Below are 21,338 nucleotides of genomic sequence, written 5' to 3' on the forward strand. Positions count from 1 at the left end.
TATGCATACATGCTAATGGTCAATGAAAAGCTGATTTCTTATTTTTCCGTACTTGCAAATGCTAAATTAAACTGCCATGAATTTAGTTGACCCTGTGATGAGTATGTTTCATTAGTTTGCTATACTTTATGCTATGCATATGGACATTGTCTGAAAATGAATTGCATTCATTTTATATGATTAAATATACATGTTTATTATTAAATGTGTTTTTACATATTTATTGAACACCCACTGAGCGAAAGCTCAGTGTTTTGTTATTGCAACGTGCAGGTTATAGATGGTTGGGTAGTTAGAGGAGTATTGACATCAAGCATTAGATGCAGAGATCCATATCATAGTTGGTTGCCAAGGAGTCTTTTGATTTCTGTCAAGTCATATTTTGATATATACATATTAAACATTAAACATCAAACATCAAACATCAAGCATCGATAGATATAAAGGCTATGTAAATAAATAGTTTATACAAGTTCCATTTTAAAAGTATTTTTTTATGCATATGCAAGTAAGGCATGGTTAAAATGAGTCGGGACTTTATATTTTTGAGTTGTTGTGAACCATTGTAATGAAAGTAGTTTGTGGGATTTAGGATGGAAGTTTATATTTTCTTATATTAAATGGGAAAATCTGTCAGTTTTTCGGTTTCAAAATTTCCGCAAAGGTTGTGATTTGATTCCTATTCTTTATTTTCATTTTCCTTTTTTTTTTTGTGGGGTTTAATCCAAAGGAGTTAAAAGGCGTGCCCATCCCTTGGTGCATCTTTTGTATGTTATACTAGTGTCCTATCGATAAACCCTGCAAGGATAGTGTCCCCATAACCATTAATATGGTGAGAAGGAATTAGTGATTCCATGGCCTATATACATCGTTTCTTAATTGAAAATTTATACGATATCCTAGATTAAAAGGACAAGATTAGAATAATAATGAGAATCCATTCTGTAAATAAATTTTAATATATATATATTGTTTAGCATTTATTCATTCCTATCACATTGTAATTGATGGCCGTAATAAAAGACGAATATTTGGTTAAATTTGGCATTTGAAATACTATTAATATAAAAAAATGACCCAATTCCATGAAGGCTCTCATAACTAGTGCTTTTAGACACAAATACACAGAATTTAGCACTGGTCTAATGAATTATGACATATGGAACAAAAAGCTCAGGGGCTTGATTTGGCAGGTGATCTACTGCAACAAAAAACTTCAGAAACAGTCTAATTGATACAAATTAGTTCATCTGCCAGGGAACAAGCAAAATCATCAAGAGCCCAGAGGTTCTTTCTTTACATAACATGTACATAAGGCCCCTATGTGGCTGCCGAAAGGATGCATCAATCATGGAGCACAAATTGCTCAACCCCTCTTCCAATCCGGTAATAAAAGAACAATTCTGATCTTCCATTCAGTTAGCACCTCTCAAAAATTTTATAAAGTTTCTCTAATGAAGCTACCTGTGCACAGAAGATCAGGGATCAGTCTTACGGATTTAGACATTCTGCTATATGACATCCCAAGCAAAAAATGCCAGTGGAAAAACAATACAACAATAGTACTAGAAAATTAAAAAGGAAGCAATCTTGCCCCTAAAACACAAAAAGCCACTACCCATGTATGGACTCGAGTAATTTACCACTGGATTTTATTATTTAAATAACATAGAGAGAGAAGGGATGCTTGTTGGAAAAACACTTCTTTAACTTAGGCGCTTAATTAGACACAAGTAAAAACCCTTGCCAAAAGAAACAAAATAAGGTGGCAGATTAGCCATCCAATTTGTATGAACTACAACACACTTTAATAGGAACTCTACATATAGCAAATCATAGCCCAAGATGAACTTTCCAGAGGAAAAAATTTGACACAAACTATCAGCATAAAATGAGTGTCTGAACAGAAATATATCTTTACCTTAACAAACGTTCCATTTGTAGCCAGTGAAGCTTGTGGTTTGAAAAAGAGTCTCATGGCAGGAAACAAGACATGCTGAATTGACCATTCACGCTGGGCCCATGCAGTCTTTGCCTCAGAGAGCAGACCATGCTCAATTTCATCCTCAACTGAAACATCCCCTGTGAACATTGAGAAAAACTCAACTACAACCAGCTTAACTCTACCAAGAAAGAAGATGAAGAAACCTTATATAATTCAAGAAAATGATTTTTTTTTATCCATATACAATTTAACTAAAGACTTGATGATTTGAGATATTGGACTTTTAAGTCTAAAAAAACTCCAAAAAAAAAAAACAAAAAAACTAAAATCAAGAATAGATGTAAGATATCATTCAAGATATTGACAAGCTAAATACTAAATGAATGCATACAATAACCAATAGTAGACGCACCTATATCAGTGGGATCTTCATCATTATTAGGACTAATTACAGGTCTTCTCCTTTTATAAAACTGCAAACCATCACCAGATGGATTGGGCAGTAGAGGAGGGTTCATTGCATAAAAGTTTCCAAGAGCAGCTGCAATTGCCTGAAAGCAGCACTTCTCATCCTCCCAATCAACCTAATATTTTTGCAGAAAGCAAAATTCAACATAGAAGTCAAATATCCTCCCATGCAATGATATTTGGCCACTTCATGAGTCTTTTTTTTCCTCCAAACAAATGCATGCATAACATATGGGAGTGAGATTTTAGTCTTTTCTATACAACTTGACTGACCTGAGTACATCTATAACAGTTATTTTCCTTTCACTTCAGAAAATTGCCAACCATTTCACCTTCTTAGAATTAGCAAGTCTTCCATATCGCAGATATGCTTTAACAATTATCTTCTATATATACTTCATCAACTATATATATATAGTCCAAAAATCTAAAATTCTATCCTGTGCAAAGAGAGGCTGAAAGATTTTTCATTTTTTCTAACAAGTAATTTGATAAAAAAGAATGAATAAATAAACAAAACAAGCAATGCAAGTTAGATGCTTATTATGCATTATACACAAGTTTTCAACATATGGCAGTAAAAAAACCTACAAATGACAAGATAAAGAAAACCAATAAAAGTTTTGTGAGTTAATTATGTTAGTCAAATTGTAAATTTCTTTTCTATACATAACTTTTTAACAAGCAATTAAAAAGGAATGCATAAATAAACAAAACAAGAAATGCAAGTTAGATGCTTATTAACATTATACACAAATATTTAACATGGGGCAGTAAAAACCTAAAGATATTCAGATCAGGAAACCAATAAAGTTCCGTGGGTCAGTTATGTTAATGTCAACCTGTATATTTCTTTCTGATACATAACTTCAATTTGTTACAACTAGGTCACAACTTTGACATTGACCTTTTCTTTTTAAATCTAATTCCAAACAATATCCCATTAGAAAACTAGCAAGGACAACTTTAGCAACATTACTTGCATTTTTAGATTTCATTATCGAGTAAACTAGAAACATGCATATTTCTAACTTGAAACTAGGAAACAGAAATGAATAATTTTGTTTATTTTAATAAACAATCGGTCCATGTTAGCAAAACTATGGCTATTAAATTAGTGGATTGGAACATCCTCTGGGCTCACACCAGTGAATATTGTCTGCTTTGGGTCAAGGGATTGAAACACTGTCTTCCCTCACGAGTTTGTTTCTGGGTCAAGGGATTTACTACCCTGTCTTCCCAAAACGCGTCCACTGGGGTGTCTTGGGCATAGGCTTATAAGGCCCTCTCCTTTTTAACCTCTTTCCGATGTGGGATACCTTTGATCCACCTACATGGAGTTCCTTCCCCCAATAAGGCCTAAGCGTCCTCGCTCAGCACACCGTACTCATGAGGCTCAGGCTCTGATACCATGTTAAATTTGGGCCAGGCCTAACTCACCCCAAAAGCTAGCTCAAGGGGGAGGATTGCCTATGGCTCGTATAAGGGGCACATTACCCCTTTTCACAACCGATGTGGGATTCAACACACCCCTCACGCCCAGAATTTTTTTTACTGGTGCATGGCACATTTATGGAGCCCTTTATGGAGCGCCCAACATCGGATGGGGAGGCTTTGATACCATGTTAAATTTGGGCCAAGCCTAACTCACCCCAAAAGCTAGCTCAAGAGGGAGGAGCGCCTATAACCCATATAAGGGGCGCATTACCCCTTTGCACAACCGATGTGGGATTCAACAGTGAGAAAAGGATTGACCCTTAACTTAAACCATGTAACAAAATTAAAATGAAACTAGAGCAGTGTCCTAATTGGAACAAATTGAATTTGTGCAATTAAATAGGAATCTTCTGTGATAAGTTAAATGACCATAAGTAGGATTAATCCAAATTCATTCTTTTCAAATTTATAACTTTTCCAAATCGAAGATGTCAAAATTATACGATGTAGAATATCAAGCCAATATGAAGTACAGTTTAATGGTAAAGAGATGGAACCTACATCATTGCCCAAAGAAAGTACAAATTCAGGGATTCTATCCATGTCGGGCATGTGCTGGTCAAGTACAACAGGAAGCCTAGACAAATTCCCATAAGAGTCAATATAAATGCAGAAATATTCTTCCAGCATTTCAGCCTTTTCCTTCAGCAACTCAGTATTCATCTGAAGAAAATCATAGCATGATATAAGATGAAAGCAAAACAGAAAATTCCTTTGTAACTGAAACAGAGATGAAAAAGGTGAGGTAAGCAGAGAATATGAGAGAAATATACTTAATTAATTCCCCTGCCAATTGGGGTATATATACCACTTACAAGAATAAATTAATTTCCTAATTATACCCTAATCATATCTCATTCATATCACACAATCATATTCCTAATTATGCACACAATCACTACAAATCTAGACTATTTACATAAAGTATCTCAACACTCCCCTTAAACTGGAGCTTACATGTCATATGCTCTAAACTTGTTACAAACATATTCGATTCGTGAAACCTAAAGAGATTTTGTGAAAACATCAACTACTAGTTAATAATTTGAATTGACAAAACTAGTAGAAATGCATTTTGACTCAATCTTTTGCCCTTGGTCTCATCCTCCGCATTTTGACACGCTCAAGTTAACCACGTCTTGAGATTTCTAAAATCATTAGGCGTGGCCGTTTTGTTTTCTGCCCATGCTTTATTGCTACCAATTCGACTGATTAGCCGTTCGACCACGTCTGTTGGCGAAGGCAGTTTCTTTATGTCAGGATATTTCCATGCTTCCTTCTTAATGAGAGGGTATGACCATGAAACAGATATGAAACTGAGATGAAAAAGGAGGGAGAAGCAAAGAATTTGAGAGAAAGATGCTTAATTAATTCCCCTGCCAATTGGAGTATATATACCACTTACAAGAATAAATTAATTTCTTAATTATAGCCTAATCATACCGCAAACATATCACACAATCATATCTCTAATTATGCACACAATCACTACAAATCTAATCTAGACTATTTACAGAAAGTATCTCAACAGTAACTACACCAATTAAAAACCTCTGGGAAACTGAAAATTTGCAATTCAATTAGAGAATTCCATGCAATCATAGCTGCCCAACAGCATGCCTGCATGGAGAATTAAGGCCCACAGAATACCTAAAGGCAAGGCAAACAGCACAAGTGTATGCTTGAGGGACACAACACACGCATTTATTGAAATGTGTATAAGACATGTATATAATGATTTCAATTAATAAGCAGTAATAATTGAATGAAAATATTGAAGAAATCAAAACAAAGATTCAATAATGAACTAATAGCAATTCTACTCATCATCAATTATATGATTATTACCTTCTTCTTTCCCTTCATTAGACAAATTTCTGTCTTATTCTACTTCATCCAACTCCTATTAATAGGCTCAATTTCAATGACCTATTTCAAGTTGGTCTCAATCAAAACCCCAACATGATTTTAATAAGCAGTGCAGTAAAATTGATATTGACTTCTTTTACTGCGAGTTCTAATTGACTAAGTGTCAACCCAGCTCAGCTGAAGGAATGTAGAATCAAGATAAATTATGTATCTACATCTTTCATTCTAATATCAACAAGTGAAAACAAACCACCCCTTGCAATAGTCAAAATAAAATTTCTTTAAAGTTCAAGGCACTTGGAAATCGAAAAATAATAATTTAACAAGAATCAAAATGAAGTAACCGGTCCAGAGAACAGAAGCTACTTCGGCAATCTTCGCTTTTAGGCCATCATTTTCATTGGATTCTGGATCCAAGTCTTCCTCCTTCAAAGCCAGCATAATCAGCTCCGGCAAAGGGGCTGGATCACTTAGTTGTATAGCATTAAAATGTGCAAACCGGCGTAGAACTTGTTGATGCATAAGCTCTTTGCTGTAGAATCATACAAACAATGGTAGTTATTCAAATGAGGGTAGAAAGAAAACCGATATTTTCCCTAGTGGCTTGGCCCACATCTACATCATTAGGGTTGCTAGATCCTGTTTTCAGTTTGGGATACAAAAGAAAGGATGAAAAGATATTTTACAGGTATTGCTAAAAAATTAGACTAAACAATAAACAGAGAAAAAAGAGAGAGAGGGATTGTTATCCTCCCGAACTAGCTATAAAAAATAAAGATTAAAAAAAAAAAGTAATATAACTTTAGACTAATCCACAATAAAGAAAAAACTCTAAGTTCACTACAGTTCCCAAAAAAAATGAGTATCATGCTTCTCTTGAAAAAGTCATTAATTCAGGGAACTAGAAAAACAGTGGAGAAACAATTAAGGCATATATGTAACTTAAAAAAACCAATAAACACATCTTTTCACCTCAAGTTCACTACATTTGCAAGATTCTAATAAGTGTTATGCTGCTATAAAAATCAACTCAATTAATGCAGAGAATTAGGGAAATAGGAGAAGAAAAGAGGGCCTACATTATGAGTCCAACAAACATATTTTTACCTCAAGTTTACTACATTTGCAAGATATAGATGAGTACTATGCTGAAGCAATGCAAAAATATCATCTGCCATTCCAATAAATGTGCAATGTTGTACAATGTCCAACAGACCTATTCAAATGGAAGTCAAGGTGAATTATCGATGAAAACTGGGTTCCAGCATAAGATTTCAATGCCAAACACAAACATGAAAAATTTTGTGAGAGCTACCAGAATGACAGTTGAGGTCAATATTGTTTATCAGCTCTTGAACGCTAGTGAGATCAGCAGTTTCCTTTGGGTTCCTTCTTTGCCTAACCGAGGACCTACAATTTACCATTTACACAAAATGTTGTAATAAGTATGCACAAAAGCTCATTCATCTCAAGAATTTAAATAAACCATATATCTATGTATAATGTTAATGTCATTGGCCTCACTTGATTGAAATTTTAGGCAGCAACAAAAGGAAAAATATTCATATGATGGACAAAGAAGGGAGCAAGGAAAGCCAAATAGAGTGCTCAACCTTAAATGAAATAAAATCCCATAGAGAGAACTTTTAAATGATCTTGTTACGGTCCTAAGTTGTGGATCACATAAGGACAATGGATAGGAAAGAGCTCATTGGAAGGAGCTCTTAACACGTCAAACTCATTAAAGAGAGTCTTAAATCTCAAATTTATTTATAATTAATCAGCTTATATTATTGTATAAAGATAACCCCTTATAAAGTTCATACAATCATAGACTTCTAATTAAAATATAAGTCTAATACAATTAATTATTAGATAATAAACTATTAAGGTAAGATAATAAAAATCTAATAACAAATGAAAAAAAAGAGAGAAGATAATTGAGAAAAGAAACTAATAGATAAATATAACTGTTTTGTCATGGATTTGGTCTATCAGTTATCCATAACATTATTTTCCTCTTAGAAAAATATCTAGTCCTCAAGCTCAAATTCTAGATAAGGTTGGTTATCTTTTGTTGTCAACTTTTGATCTCCTTGCTCCTCCACTCCCAACCGAAATAATTTGTTACATTGATAACCAACAAAATAAAATTCTTCATCATCCTAGGAAAGAACTTTAGCTTTTTTTTCCCGCCATTTCTAAGTTGGAAAGTTTTTTAATGAGTAGAGCAGGTTCTTTCATAATTTCAAAATGAAGCAATGTAGATTGTGTGGTGGACAAGGAAATTGTCTTCCATCCACTACTCTTCATAGTTGTTGCTTGCAGTCAGATGCCTATGCTAGATTTGCAGTCATCTCCCCTATCTTCCCTGCTGCTGTCCAAGTTTCAGTTCTATCTTCAATTTGAATGCTTTTATTTGAAATACTATTGTTGCTACTAGTATCCGAGTCTATTAAGTTTCCGAGTTATGGATCTTGTCACGGGCATGCGATACAGGGGAATTCTGTTCAGTTGAGGTCTTCCCTTTATTGCAGTTAGCTCCTCTACAAGTGGAACCTATGGTGAAAGGATTTGCAAGCTCTATGGAGGGAGCTCGGTACCTCAAAGCTCGTTGAAAGAGAGCTCTAAATCTTGTAGAAGTGATAATAATTTTCTGCTTGTTTGATTCCTCAGTAATAACCTCCTTTTATAGAGGTTTTACAATTGGCTAAGGATTACATTTAGATAACCTTAGCAAAGTTTTATTAAAATATGATAACTAATCTAAATAACTAAAACGTAAAATACTAATCAACTGCTAGATAAATGCAGATTGAGATGGACTTCTTAATATGCAAGGATAAAGTTCTATCAATAACAGACTCCTAATTCTTGTTGGAGCACTTGTACTGTTTACCCACAAATGCATCTATAACATCATTCCTGTCTTAGGGAAATAGCTTGTCCTCAATGGGATAAGGACTCCCAAGTGGCATTAATGTTTGAACAACCAGCCCAAACAACCAAAATTTCCCATGAACCATGATTCAGTCGAAACTTGAGAACACGAGCTGGGGTGGGAACAACGCGACCATCCACTAGAAGCGGCAAAAGAGGAGGGGCAACTGAAGGCCCTTTAAACGGTTTGAGTAGGAAAACATGGAATACATTATGGATTTTGCTGTCCATTGGCAGGTCTAGTTTATAGGCAACTTCCCCAATCTTGTCCAATATTTGGACTGAAAAATTTAGAAGCCAATTTATGATTATGTTGCTTGGTAATAAACAGACGCCGATAAGGATAGAGCTGTAGCCACACCCATGCTCCCTTGTCGAATAGAACCTCTCGATGACCTTTATCATAAGAGTCCTTCATGCGAACTTGAGCCTGCTGGAGTCGTTTTTGTACATTAGCCAACCCCAAATCCCTCTCTTATAATGCATGATCCAAGGTGTCCACTCTGGTAGAGCCTGCAACATAAGAGAAACTTTGATGAAAAGAAGAAAAAGAGAGTAGAAGATTTGAGAGGAAATGCTTGATAATTCCCATCAAGCCAATTGGGGTATATATACTACTTACAAGAGTACATACTAGGTAAGAAAATAAATTAATTTCCTAATTATACCCTAATCATATCCCAATCATATCACACAATCATATTCCTAATTATCACTACAAATCTAGGCTATTTACAGAAATAATCTCAATATACAAAAATAATCTCAACACTCCCCCTTAGGCTGGAGCGTACATATCATATGCTCCAAACTTGTTACAAATATACTCTATTCGTGATCCTCGAAGTGATTTTGTGAACACATCAGCTAGTTGATCATTTGAGTTGACAAAACTAGTAGAAATGCATCCGGACTCAATCTTTTGCCTAATAAAGTGGCAATCCACCTCTATATGCTTCGTCCTCTCATGAAAAACTGGATTTGATGCAATATGGAGGACAGTTTGATTATTACATATCAACTTCATTTGACCAGTATCGCTATATTTCAATTCCTGAAGGAGTTGCTTCAACCAAATGAGTTCACATGTCGCTAAAGCCATAGCTCGATATTCTGCTTCTGCACTTGATCTTGCTACCACACTCTGTTTTTTACTTTTCCAGGATATAAGATTCCCTCCAATCATAATACAATATCCTGAAGTATATCGTCTATCTGAAGGAGAACCTGCCCAGTCTGCATCAGAATAGCCAACAATTTGTGAGTGATCCTTGTCCTCATAGAGTAGTCATTATCCTGGAGCTCCTTTGACATATCTGAGAATGCGAGTGACTGCATCCCAGTGACTACTGTATGGATTTTGAAGAAATTGACTAACTACACTTATAGCAAAGGAAATATCTGGTCGAGTGATAGTGAGATAATTGAGCTTGCCGATCAATTTTCTGTATCTAGCAGGGTCTTTAAGTGGTTCCCCCTGTTCAGGAACCAGTTTGACATTTGAATCCATGGGAGTATCCACATGTCTACAGTCTAACATGCCTGTTTCTTCCAATATGTCCAAAGCATATTTTCGTTGAGAAATTGCGATACCTGTTTTAGAGTGTGCCACTTCAATCCCTAAGAAATACTTTAATTTTCCAGGGTCTTTAGTTTGGAAATGACTGAACAAATGTTGCTTAAGCTGAGAGATTACATCATGATTATTTCCTGTAATGACAATATCATCAACATAGACCACCAAGTAGATGCATCTATTGCCATTATGTCGAAAAAACACGGAATGATCAGAATTACTTCGAGACATTCCAAACTATTGAACTACATTGATGAATCGCCCGAACCATGCTCTTGGAGACTGTTTTAGACCATACAATGAGCGTCGAAGACGACATACTAAGCCTAACTCCCCCTGAGCAACAAACCCCAGAGATTGCTCCATATAGTCTTCTTCGACGAGCTCTCCATGAAGAAAGACATTTTTAATGTCCACTTGATGAAGGGCCTAGTGATTAATTGCAGCCAGTGAGATAAGGAGATGAACAGAAGCTATTTTGGCTACTGGAGAGAAAATATCACTGTAATCAAGCCCATAAATCTGAGTGTACCCTTTAGTAACAAGGCGAGCTTTAAGGCGATCAATTTTGCCATCAGGTCCCACCTTAACTGTGTAAACCCATCGACAGCCAACAGTAGACTTGCCAAGTGGTAAAGAGACCAGTTCCCAAGTTCCATTCTTATGAAGAGCAGTCATCTCCTCAACCATTGCATTACACCAACCAGGATGATTCAATGCTTCTCTAACTGTCTTGGGACAGCAGACATGGTGGAAACAAAAGTATAATAGGAAGGAGACAAAAGTATAATAGGAAGGAGACAAACAATGATAACTCACAAAATTATAAATGGAATGAGGATTGCGAGAAGAGCGAATACCTTTTCGGAGAGCAAGAGGAGGAGTAGCTGTTGCTACTGAAGGCATGACCGAAGGAGGTGAAGATGGAACTGGAGATGAGTCACTAGAAGTACCTGCATCAGGGAGAGAAGTATCAGTGTTAGTAGCAGATGGGTGGGGCCGACGGGTGTAGACCTGAAGGGGTGGACTGACATGAGGCCAAGGAGATATAAGAGGTGTAGGTACATGCAAAGCGCTAGGAACAAAGGTTTTATGCGTTGGACTAGAAGAGAAGTAAAGGGAGGTTTCAAAAAAGGTGACATTTGCAAAGACAAAATATCTGTTAGTAGTGGGATCATAGCATTTGTAACCTTTTTGAAGCTGAGAATAGCCAAGAAAGACGCATTTAACTGATTTGGGCTGGAGTTTGTCTTTACCCGGGGTATGATCATGAACAAAATATATACATCCAAAAACTCGCAGTGACAACTGGTTGGAAGTCTGGTTAGGAAAGAGAACCGAATGAGGACTCTGATGCTGCAAAACAGAGGAAGGCATACGGTTGATTAAATAGCAAGCAGTAAGGACCGCCTCGCCCCAAAAACGCAGCGGAATATTATGATGTATAAGTAAGGTGCGGGTGGTTTCAATCAAATGCCGATTTTTGCGCTCGGCAACACCATTTTATTTAGGAGTATGGGCACAAGAAGTCTAGTGAGTAATACCCTGAGTAGACAAGAAATGAGAAAAAGAGGAGGAAAGATATTCCCGTGCATTACCACTACGCAAAACCTTAATGCGAACACCAAATTGATTATGTATCTCAGCACAAAATTTTTTAAAAATGGAGAATAACTCAGATCGATTCTTCATTAAAAACAACCAAGTGCAACGAGAATAATCATCAATAAAAGTAACAAAATACTGAAATCCCAAAGTTGTACTGACACGACTTGGACCCCAAATATCTGAATGAACAATATCAAACATCGTGGCCCTGTTATTGACTCGCTTGGGAAATGAAGCCCGAGTTTGTTTCCCAAGTTGACATGACTCACATGATAAAGAAGACAAAGAAGAAAGACTGGGGACGATTTTCTGCAATTTGAGAAGACTAGGATGTCCCAAACGGTTATGAATAAGCTCCGCGGACGTAGTAGAAACAAAAGCAACTGAAGAGGTGGAGAGGTGGTACAATCCTTGTGACTCAAATCTTGTTCCAATCATTCTCCCAGTACTCCGGTCCTGCACAACAACAGAATCAGCAGTAAAGGTTACTGAACAATTAAGGTTTTTGGTCAATTTGATAATAGAGATTAAATTATATGGACATTCAGGAGTGAACAAGACGGTAGTTAAGGAAATAGAAGGAAGAAGTTGTACATCTCCTATTCCTTTAACTTGAGTTTGTGAACCATTAGCTAGGGTGACTTTAGATGGTGTAGAAGGTGAAACAAGAGTAGAGAAAAGATTGTGATTACCAGAGATGTGATCAGAAGCACCAGAGTCTAAGATCCATGGACCAACAGGTGAAGACTTAGTTAGACAAGCAAAGGAATTACCGGAGTGAGCAATGCTCGTAGATGGAGGATGTTGCTTAGCTGCTTGGAACTGCAAGTATTCTTTATAGTTCTCTCCAATTAAAGTAATTGAATCTAGGTCCTGAGATTTATTGGTAGGTTGTGGAAGCAGACCTTCTTCATTAGATTGGGCAAGATGCCGGCTTGCCAGTATTATCAGATTGATTGGACCGTGGTGGTCGGCCATGTAGTGCCCAACATGCATCCCGTGTGTGACCTTTTTTATCACAATAAGTGCAATGAAATTTCTTTCCTTTACCTTTGCAATTACCTCCTTGTCCTTGATTTCTTTGTACAACCAAAACTGAGGATTCCATATCTGTAGCATTGCTCTTACTAAGGGAAATACGTAAGAGCCTAGCTGACACATCCTCTAAAGTTGAAATAACTGAACCAGTCAAAATTTGATCTTTCACAGAGCAAAGGTCAGATCGCAATCCAATTAATGCCAAAACCATAAAAAATTTATCACGCTGTCCTTATGCATCAACATCATTAGTAAAGGGCATAAGAGAATTAAATTCATCTTTCAGAATGTCTACTTGACCCAAGTAACTAGCCATATCCTGATGATTTTGTTGTAAGTGAACCATATCTGACACAAGTTTATAGATGTGTTGTATATCATTAGTATACAATGTTTTGGCCTTAGTCCAAACCTTACAACAAGTTTTACAAGATTGAAACAAAGCAAGCAATTTTGGATCCAACGAATACCACAAAAGACTACATAGTTGAGCATCAATCTTAACCCAGTTGGGTCTATCAGTGACAGTGATATCAGTGGCATTTTTTATTAAATGATCATTATATCCCTGTCCCACAAACCATAATTCTACGGATGCAACCCAAGACACATAATTATTATTCCCTTGCAACTTAACCGTAGCAATTGAGGGTGTTTTGCTTCTTAGACATGTCGAGAGAGATTCTGAAACAACAAGGGACCAAGTAGAGACCCGAATCTGCAAAAAGGAGCCTAATCTGCCAAACAGAGTGCCTGTGAACAGTAAATCTGACGATCGGACTTACTGGGCTGGGGTCGCTAGCGTCGGGCGAGGCTAGAGGAAGAGTCGCCGGCGTGAAATGGTCGCCGGAGGATGTGCACGCGTTCGCACGTGGATGATGGACTGAAGGCGGGCTAATCTGACAACCGGACCTACTGGGCTTAGGTCACCGGAGCCGGGTGAAGCTGGGAGAAGGATCGCCGGCGTGAAACGGTAGCCGGAAAGTGGTGCACGCGCCGGCGCGTGGCCAGAAGCAATCTGTGCAGGGTGGCGCGTGGAGGCGCGTCCGGAGGCGATGCTTCGCCGGACAATAGATTGGAGGCCGGCGTGGGGAATGGGCTGGGTGGTGAGACTAACTGATTTCCAGAAAGTCACCAAAGTAAGGTGGCAGGTCTGCCACTCAAAGGTGAACCAAATTTCTTGGCTCTGATACCATGAAACTTTGATGAAAAGAACAAAAAGAGAGTAGAAGATTTGAGAGGAAATGCTTGATAATTCCCATCAAGCCAATTGGGGTATGTATACTACTTACAAGAGTACATACTAGGTAAGAAAATAAATTAATTCCCTAATTATAGCCTAATCATATCCCAATCATATCACACAATCATATCCCTAATTATCACTACAAATCTAGGCTATTTACAAAAATAATCTCAATATACAGAAATAATCTCGACAATAAGAAAGCACGTGCACAGGATCACGCCCATAAACAGCCTTGAATAGCGATGGTTGTCGAGAAGTATGAAAAGAAGTATTGTAATAGTACTCCGCCCATGACAACCACTGCACCCAATTCTTCGATTTATCACCCAAAAAACACCTGAGATACATCTCAATAGTTAGATTAACTACCTCCATTTGCTCATCTGATTGGGGGTGGTAAGTAGAAAAAAATGATAATTTGGTATCATAAAGTCGAAATAATTCCCTCCAAAAATAGCTCGTAAAATTGACATCTCAATCGCTAACAATGGACTCCGGAACATCGTGTAAGCGAAAGACTGGAGAAGAAAGCCTGAGCCACATTAAAAGCTGTATATGGATGAGATAGAGGGATAAAGTGGACCAATTTTGAAAATCTATCAACCACAACAAATAACACTGATTTGCCATTAGCTTTGGGAAGCCCCTCAATAAAATCTATCGAAATGTCAAACCATACCCACGATGGAAGTGGCAAGAGCTGCAACAAGCCAGCTAGATGTAAATACTTAGTCTTGTGGCGTTGGCAAACAGCACAAGAGGTCACAAAATCGCGAATTGTGGCATGCATCCATTGCCAACAGAAATTTGTCCAAACCCGCTGCAGTGTTCTTTTAACTCCTTCATAGGTGGAATCATGAAGTGCTGCCACAATACCAGTGAGTAAAAGGAGAAATAGGGAATAAATAAACCTTGTTTTGAAAATAAATCAGCCCATTGTGGACAGCGCAGCTATCAGGCATTTTGCCCGTAAGTATGTCGTTGCGAAGCTGCAATGAGGCTGGAGTAGTCACTATTTCAGCCTTCACATCATCAACTAGCAAAGGGGTTGGTCAAGAAACAACAAACATAGCACCCTCTTGGTCACCCTATTCATCTCGGTAGGAAAGAAAGTCTGCCACTTTGTTTAAGTACCAAGCCTTTTATTCCACCTAAAAATCAAAGCCCATCAACTTACTGATCCAATGTTGCTGTGGAGAAGTGGTCAACCAAGTATACTTCAGACTATGACGATTAGTCCGGATAAAGAATTTGCGCCCCCATAAATAATGACGCCAGTGTTGAACTACTTTAGCAAACTCAATGAGTTATGTTCTTATGCTGTGAATTTGAAGTGCCTTACTGCTAATTTTTTATTGAAAAAAGAAATTGGATGACCGTGCTGTTGAAGAACAGCTCCTATTCCTCCTCCAGATGCATTACAGTCTACTACAAATTCAGAAGAGAAATTTGGCAACTGAAGGACTATAGAGTGAGCAAGGGCCTATATTAACTGCTGAAATTTTGCTTGCATCGGCAGTGACCCCGCGCCACTTATAACATGCCCTAAATAAGACACCTATTTTGCACCAAAAGAAACACTTAAGAATGCTTGAGAAATAATTGATGGGAACGTAACAAAGTGAAAACCTCATGAATGTGTCACATATGCTCGTCCCATGATTTGCTGTAAATCAAAATGTCATCAAAGAAGACAAGTACTTTCACAAATGGAAAGAGAACACATCATTCACAAGTGCTTGAAAAGTAAAAGGTGCATTAGTAAGTCCAAACACCAAGAACAACATCGAAACCATCTAATGGCAATAAATAAAATTCAACATTAAATTGTTCACCTTCTGTTTTTAGTTGTTCAACACACAACCCTGTACTTGACACCTTTTCTCCATTGGCTAGAGTTCCTTGTAATCCATTACAACACGAGGTTGAATCAATAGCTAAAGCCGTTGGGCAGCAACCTGACTTGTGAAATTATGTGTGCTTCTTGAGTCGACCAACACAGTAATCGAGCAGCCCTTCATCTTAACAAGTAACTCCATAGTTTGAGAACTTTTTAATTGGGAAATAGCAGGCTCATCCGTTGTCAGTTCTGGTGAATCAGTAGCTGCACCTTCTTCCAGCTCAACCCAAAATAGCTTATTGCATTAGTGTCCCAAATAGTATGTTTCATAGCAATTATAACAAAGACCCTTCGCCCTTCTTGCTGCCGTCTCTGCTCTGCTCTGCTTGGCCTTTTAATAAAGGGTGTTGTAATACTGCTCATGCTAGACTGTTGGGCAGAGTTGCCGTGAACCATTGGGGGCTTGGCTGATGGACTTATTGCGGTGATTGGGGGTCTCAGTTTGACCCAAGAACAGGGTTTGAAGGGTCCCATTTTACTCGGTTGTTTTCTCTCAAATGCACGGGCCCAATTCATTTTTGTAGCTAGGTTGGGTGGTCGCTCCATTTCGACATCAAGGCGAATTCCCTCAGTAAGTCCAGCGGTGAACAAATCTACTTGTTGGTCTATTCTCACAGTTGTTGCCCGAACAAACAAATTTTGGAACTCTCACTGACAATATTCCATGGTTCCCACCTGTTTTAACCAATTCCCCTAAAGGATTGGTTCGAAGTGGAGGTCCAAAACACAAGCTACAATGCTCCTGAAAATCATGCCAAGAAAGATTGTGTTCTTCCTACTCCAACCAATACACCCGTAACTGTGCTTCCCCGATCATGTGGTAGGCTACTAACTTGACCTACTCCAACCGATACACACGTAACTGTGCTTCCCCTATCATGTGGTAGGCTACTAACTTGACCTTGTCTTCTTCAGGTGTGTTTTGATTAAGGAAGAATTGATTACATCAATGTAACCATATCATTAGGTCATTTTGTCCATCATACTAAGGAAAATCCAGCTTTATACGTTTGGGAATCACTCCTATCCTCTGGGTCATTTTGTCCATCATAATCCAGCTTAGTATATTTGGAAGATGTCACTCTTCATTGATGTTAAATACAGAAAAGAAGTATTGCTTCCTACATCAAAGGGGCACTACTTCAACACGGAGGAACACCCTTCTCAACTAACCACATGAAATAAAAAGTGGAGGAATACCCTCCTACAAATAGGGAATCATTAAAACAATTAACTAAAAGATAGCTGAAAGATAATTGAAATATTTGACTAATTTAGAGGCTCAATATGTGGCTGCTTTGACTTGGATCCATAACTGAATCGGGTATAGACTTGCAGTGGTTTGGTAACATTACTTCCCGCCCCCAAAGGAAGCTTGTCCTCAAGCTGAAAATCTGGATATTTGGCGGAGAATGCCTGGACCTTCACCTCCTGACTTCCTCCTTTAGTACGGTGGTATAGAATGGCCAAAGGATGAACAGGTTCTGGCAGCGGAAAAGATGGCAGCAATGGTGTAGGAGCATATTGACCTTCATGATAAGGTTTTAGACTTGAAACATGAAACACTGGATGAAGCTTTGAATCGGCAGGAAGAACCAACTTATAGGCCATGCAACCGACACGTTCCACTATCACAAAGGGCCATAGAAACGTGCCAAAAGTTTCTGATTCCTCCTTTTAGCAACTGAAGTTTGATGATAAGACTGTAAATGTAGTAGAACCTTATCCCCCACCTTAAACTCCAAAGGGCGATGAGATTGATCATATGTATGCTTCATTTTTTGAAGGGCCTGCAGTAGGTTTTCACGAAGTGAGAGCAGCATCTCATCTCTTGTCTTTAAAACAATATCGACAGCTTCAATGGTGGAACTACCATGTAGATATGACAATAATCTGGGAGGAGGACGGCCATAAACCGTTTCGAAAGGAGTAGTTTTATGAGAGGAATGGTAGCTGGTGTTGTAACAGAACTTAGCCCCAAGCCATGTAATTTTAAAATGTTGTCAAAGAAAGAGCGAGCAACACTTACAGCTGTATAAGGATGAGACAAAGCCAAAAAATGCCCATACTTCGAAAATCTGGGCATTTTTCCCACGCGAAGTTGGAATTCCCTCAATGAAGTCACTAGAGATATCAACCCAAACTTGCGTTGGAATGGGGAGAGGGTGAAGGAGTCCCACCAGTTGCAAAGTCTCTGTTTTATGCCTCTGACATGTATCACAAGAGCGCACAAAATCTCTCACATTGCTTCATTCCAAACAAAAAAAAATTCCTTGTAATTCTGTACAGGGTTTTTTGGTATCCTTCATGGCCCTGGTTATGGAGAGCACTGACCACTAGTTGAATAGATGGGGAGTTATGAGGAAGGTAAACTCTATTGTTGTAAAAGAGCAAACCATTTTTAGAACTCTATTTGGAAGTGGCTGCTCCAGTATGAATCAACGATTCGTTTCTACACTTCTTCTTAATCATGCTGCTCTTTCTGAATATCGTCAAACAGGCTTAGTTGGGGCATAGAAACTGCCAAGATGGCAGATTGATCAGCATCCCGTCGAGAGAGTGCGTCAGCAACTATATTGGATTTTTCAGCTTTGTATTCAACTGTAAGGACTTCAATACCTCACTTAAGTTTGTTGAATGTCCCATTACAATTGGCTCTAATACCAATTTGTTAGGGTCCCAAGTAGTGGATACGAGAAGATGGATAAAAAAAAAACTCATTAGAAGGAACTCTTAACACCTCAAACTCGTTAAAAAAGTCTTAAATCTCAAATTTGTTTATAATTAATTTACTTGTTTTATTGATTAAAGATAAAACCTTATATAGTAGAGTTTCATATAGTCTAGTTCTAATTAAAATAGAAGTCTAATACAATTAATTATTAGATAATAAACTATTAAGATAGATAATAAAAATCTAATAATAAACGAAAATAAGATAATAAACATAAGAAACTAGTAGATAAATATATTACATTTATTATGGATTTGGTCTATCCGTTATCTATAACAGATCCCCTCACACTTTAAATCACTATCTTGTATATTCATTTGAGAATTATAGTGAAACAATCAAAAAAGGAAATATTCACATGATGGACAATAGGGAGCAAGGAAAGTCAAACAAAGTGCCCCAACCTTCCAAGAAATAAAATCCCATAGGGAGAATATATAAATGATTCCCTCCACTTAGAGCATTATTTCAAACATTATCTAAGAGTGATAGTGAAACAATCGAAACATGTGGGGATTGATAAGGATTAAGTTACAAATCTTAAAGGGTAGTTTTAATTGAATTTTGGGGAATAAGTATTCACATTGTCTTGCTCTTGCTTAATACTTAAGTTGAAATTATCTTTTCTTATAAATCGCTCTTTGAACTTCCATATGAAAATATAATGACGAATTACCACATATTATTATCACCATTTTTCAACATCTATCATCACATTACTCTCTCTCCTAACATTTTTATTACCATCTTGACCATTTCCATTGCCACCATCATAACCAATAACACTGCTCTCACTACCTCAAGCATTTAGTGTAGTTTTTCCCATCTTCAATAATAATAATAATAATAATTATAAATCTATAAAATTTCAGCACTTAGTACCTTACCACTAATATGATTAATGTTAATATTAGATTTTTCAATCCCAGGTCCCACCTTATTTGTTATCACCCGTCTACGTTTACTTCCATCGTTTTTATTCATAGATTAATAGACAAAGGGGCAACCAATAGAGAGCCTAATCATATAGAGGAGATTCAAACATCTAATGTGCAATGAATTCACAAATCGATACAAGAAAGGCATTTGCAAGTACCCTTGCTAAATTATTCATATAAAACATCATATAAATCAACCAACTAAGAGACTTACCTTACAGCAGTCAAGGTAGAATTCTTTACATTTCGTTGAAGAGGCTTGGCCTCAAAGTAAGCATACAACCTTCCAGCTGGATCCAGTACATCAGTTCTTACCATTTTATTCACAGGAACTTTTTGTGATTTTGATGCTAATCAAAATGAAATGACACAAGATGGTTTAGCAAAACATCCCCAAATAACAAATAAATAGGCATGACAAGAGCATGAGGCTGCCCAGCATATCATTTGCATACCAGAGGGTGAAGAATCATCATTCAAATCCTTGCTCGTACCCAAATGACAACTTGGAGAAGGGTCCCCCATCTAACACGTGCATGAGACAAAAGACGCATAATGCAAAAGTTAAATTGTAATCTAGTATACAGAGAGCTATAAAAATAGTGTTTGACAGAAAAGACCTAATAAAACATATATATATATATATTGAACTGCTTTTTTTAAACAAGAGTCAAACTACTTTTTGAAGTGTTCTGCAGTGAAGTGTTTCAAGTACACTGTTTACAGGTTTTTGTTAAGTTCCCTTCTGAACAGCTAAGTTGGAGACTAGAAGTCAACTCTATTCCCACAACCCGTGAGAAGAAAGAGAAGGCAAGCAAATTAAAAATTAAATCTGAAAGGAGAAAGTTCCAAAAGGGTTATTCTATCCTCTAATTTTTAGAACAATATGTTCTCCGGAACTTGATGAAGCTTAGTCCTGGTGACTTGACATCCAGAATTGAACTAACAAAGCAATCACCGTACAGAGTATAATATAGCAAACAAAAATCACAGAAAATGACATACCATTAAATAATGTTATGCAGCCAACAAGAAGCTCTAGGAAAAGAAATTTAAAAAAAATGGTCAAATAAATTCATAGTTTAGTTCGAGTTGCCCCGTATTATGTGCCCTTCTATGATCATAATCAAGTTTCATATTGATGTTTATTTATGTTGAAATTAATGAGATTCCAGCTTAAGCGTGAGTTCTAAGGAAAGTTGACTCTATATATATATATATATATATATATATATATATATATATATATTCCTAATTCCTAGAGCTTAATTTTAGAGATTACCTAAAACGAGTTTAGGAATGTTTGTATATAAATATGTAATCTTTTTTTCTATCAGGCATATAAAAAGAAATAAAGATGCAGCCCTTTTAAGTTACTTTCTCACTTTTCCCTTCCTCCCCTTGTTTTTCTGCTACTTCTAATCCTTAAATCTTAAGAATTCAAGTCCACTAGCTTCTTTTAAGTGGTTTTTGTTTTTTTTTTTTTTTTTAATTTTAAGGATCAAGGATATTTGCATAATCTTAAGATTGTTGGAATAAACTAGGCTTTATCTTATTGAGTTGCATCTTAAATCTT

At 37.1% G+C, this 21,338-nt stretch overlaps 1 protein-coding gene across 2 annotated transcripts in view; it reads right to left on the bottom strand.

Moving 5' to 3' along the window:
* Window positions 1-1,030: 1,030 nt before the first annotated feature.
* The window catches only part of LOC110608999 (DNA mismatch repair protein MLH1), a 29,432-nt gene continuing 9,124 nt past the window's right edge, over window positions 1,031-21,338 (bottom strand). Inside the window, exons 8-16 of one of the 2 annotated variants that reach the window (XM_021748296.2) lie at window positions 20,218-20,287; window positions 19,977-20,112; window positions 7,095-7,189; window positions 6,887-6,995; window positions 6,146-6,311; window positions 4,412-4,573; window positions 2,358-2,529; window positions 1,922-2,082; window positions 1,031-1,464 (exon numbers count right to left, since the gene is read on the bottom strand). In XM_021748296.2, the coding sequence (XP_021603988.1) occupies window positions 1,420-1,464; window positions 1,922-2,082; window positions 2,358-2,529; window positions 4,412-4,573; window positions 6,146-6,311; window positions 6,887-6,995; window positions 7,095-7,189; window positions 19,977-20,112; window positions 20,218-20,287 (1,116 nt within the window). In that variant the 3' untranslated portion in view covers window positions 1,031-1,419. The remainder of the gene's footprint in view (window positions 1,465-1,921; window positions 2,083-2,357; window positions 2,530-4,411; window positions 4,574-6,145; window positions 6,312-6,886; window positions 6,996-7,094; window positions 7,190-19,976; window positions 20,113-20,217; window positions 20,288-21,338) is intronic. The other variant, XR_002486952.2, reaches the window with a different exon arrangement.

The sequence above is a fragment of the Manihot esculenta genome, chromosome 2 (assembly GCF_001659605.2).
Source record: "Manihot esculenta cultivar AM560-2 chromosome 2, M.esculenta_v8, whole genome shotgun sequence".
Taxonomy (NCBI): domain Eukaryota; kingdom Viridiplantae; phylum Streptophyta; class Magnoliopsida; order Malpighiales; family Euphorbiaceae; genus Manihot; species Manihot esculenta.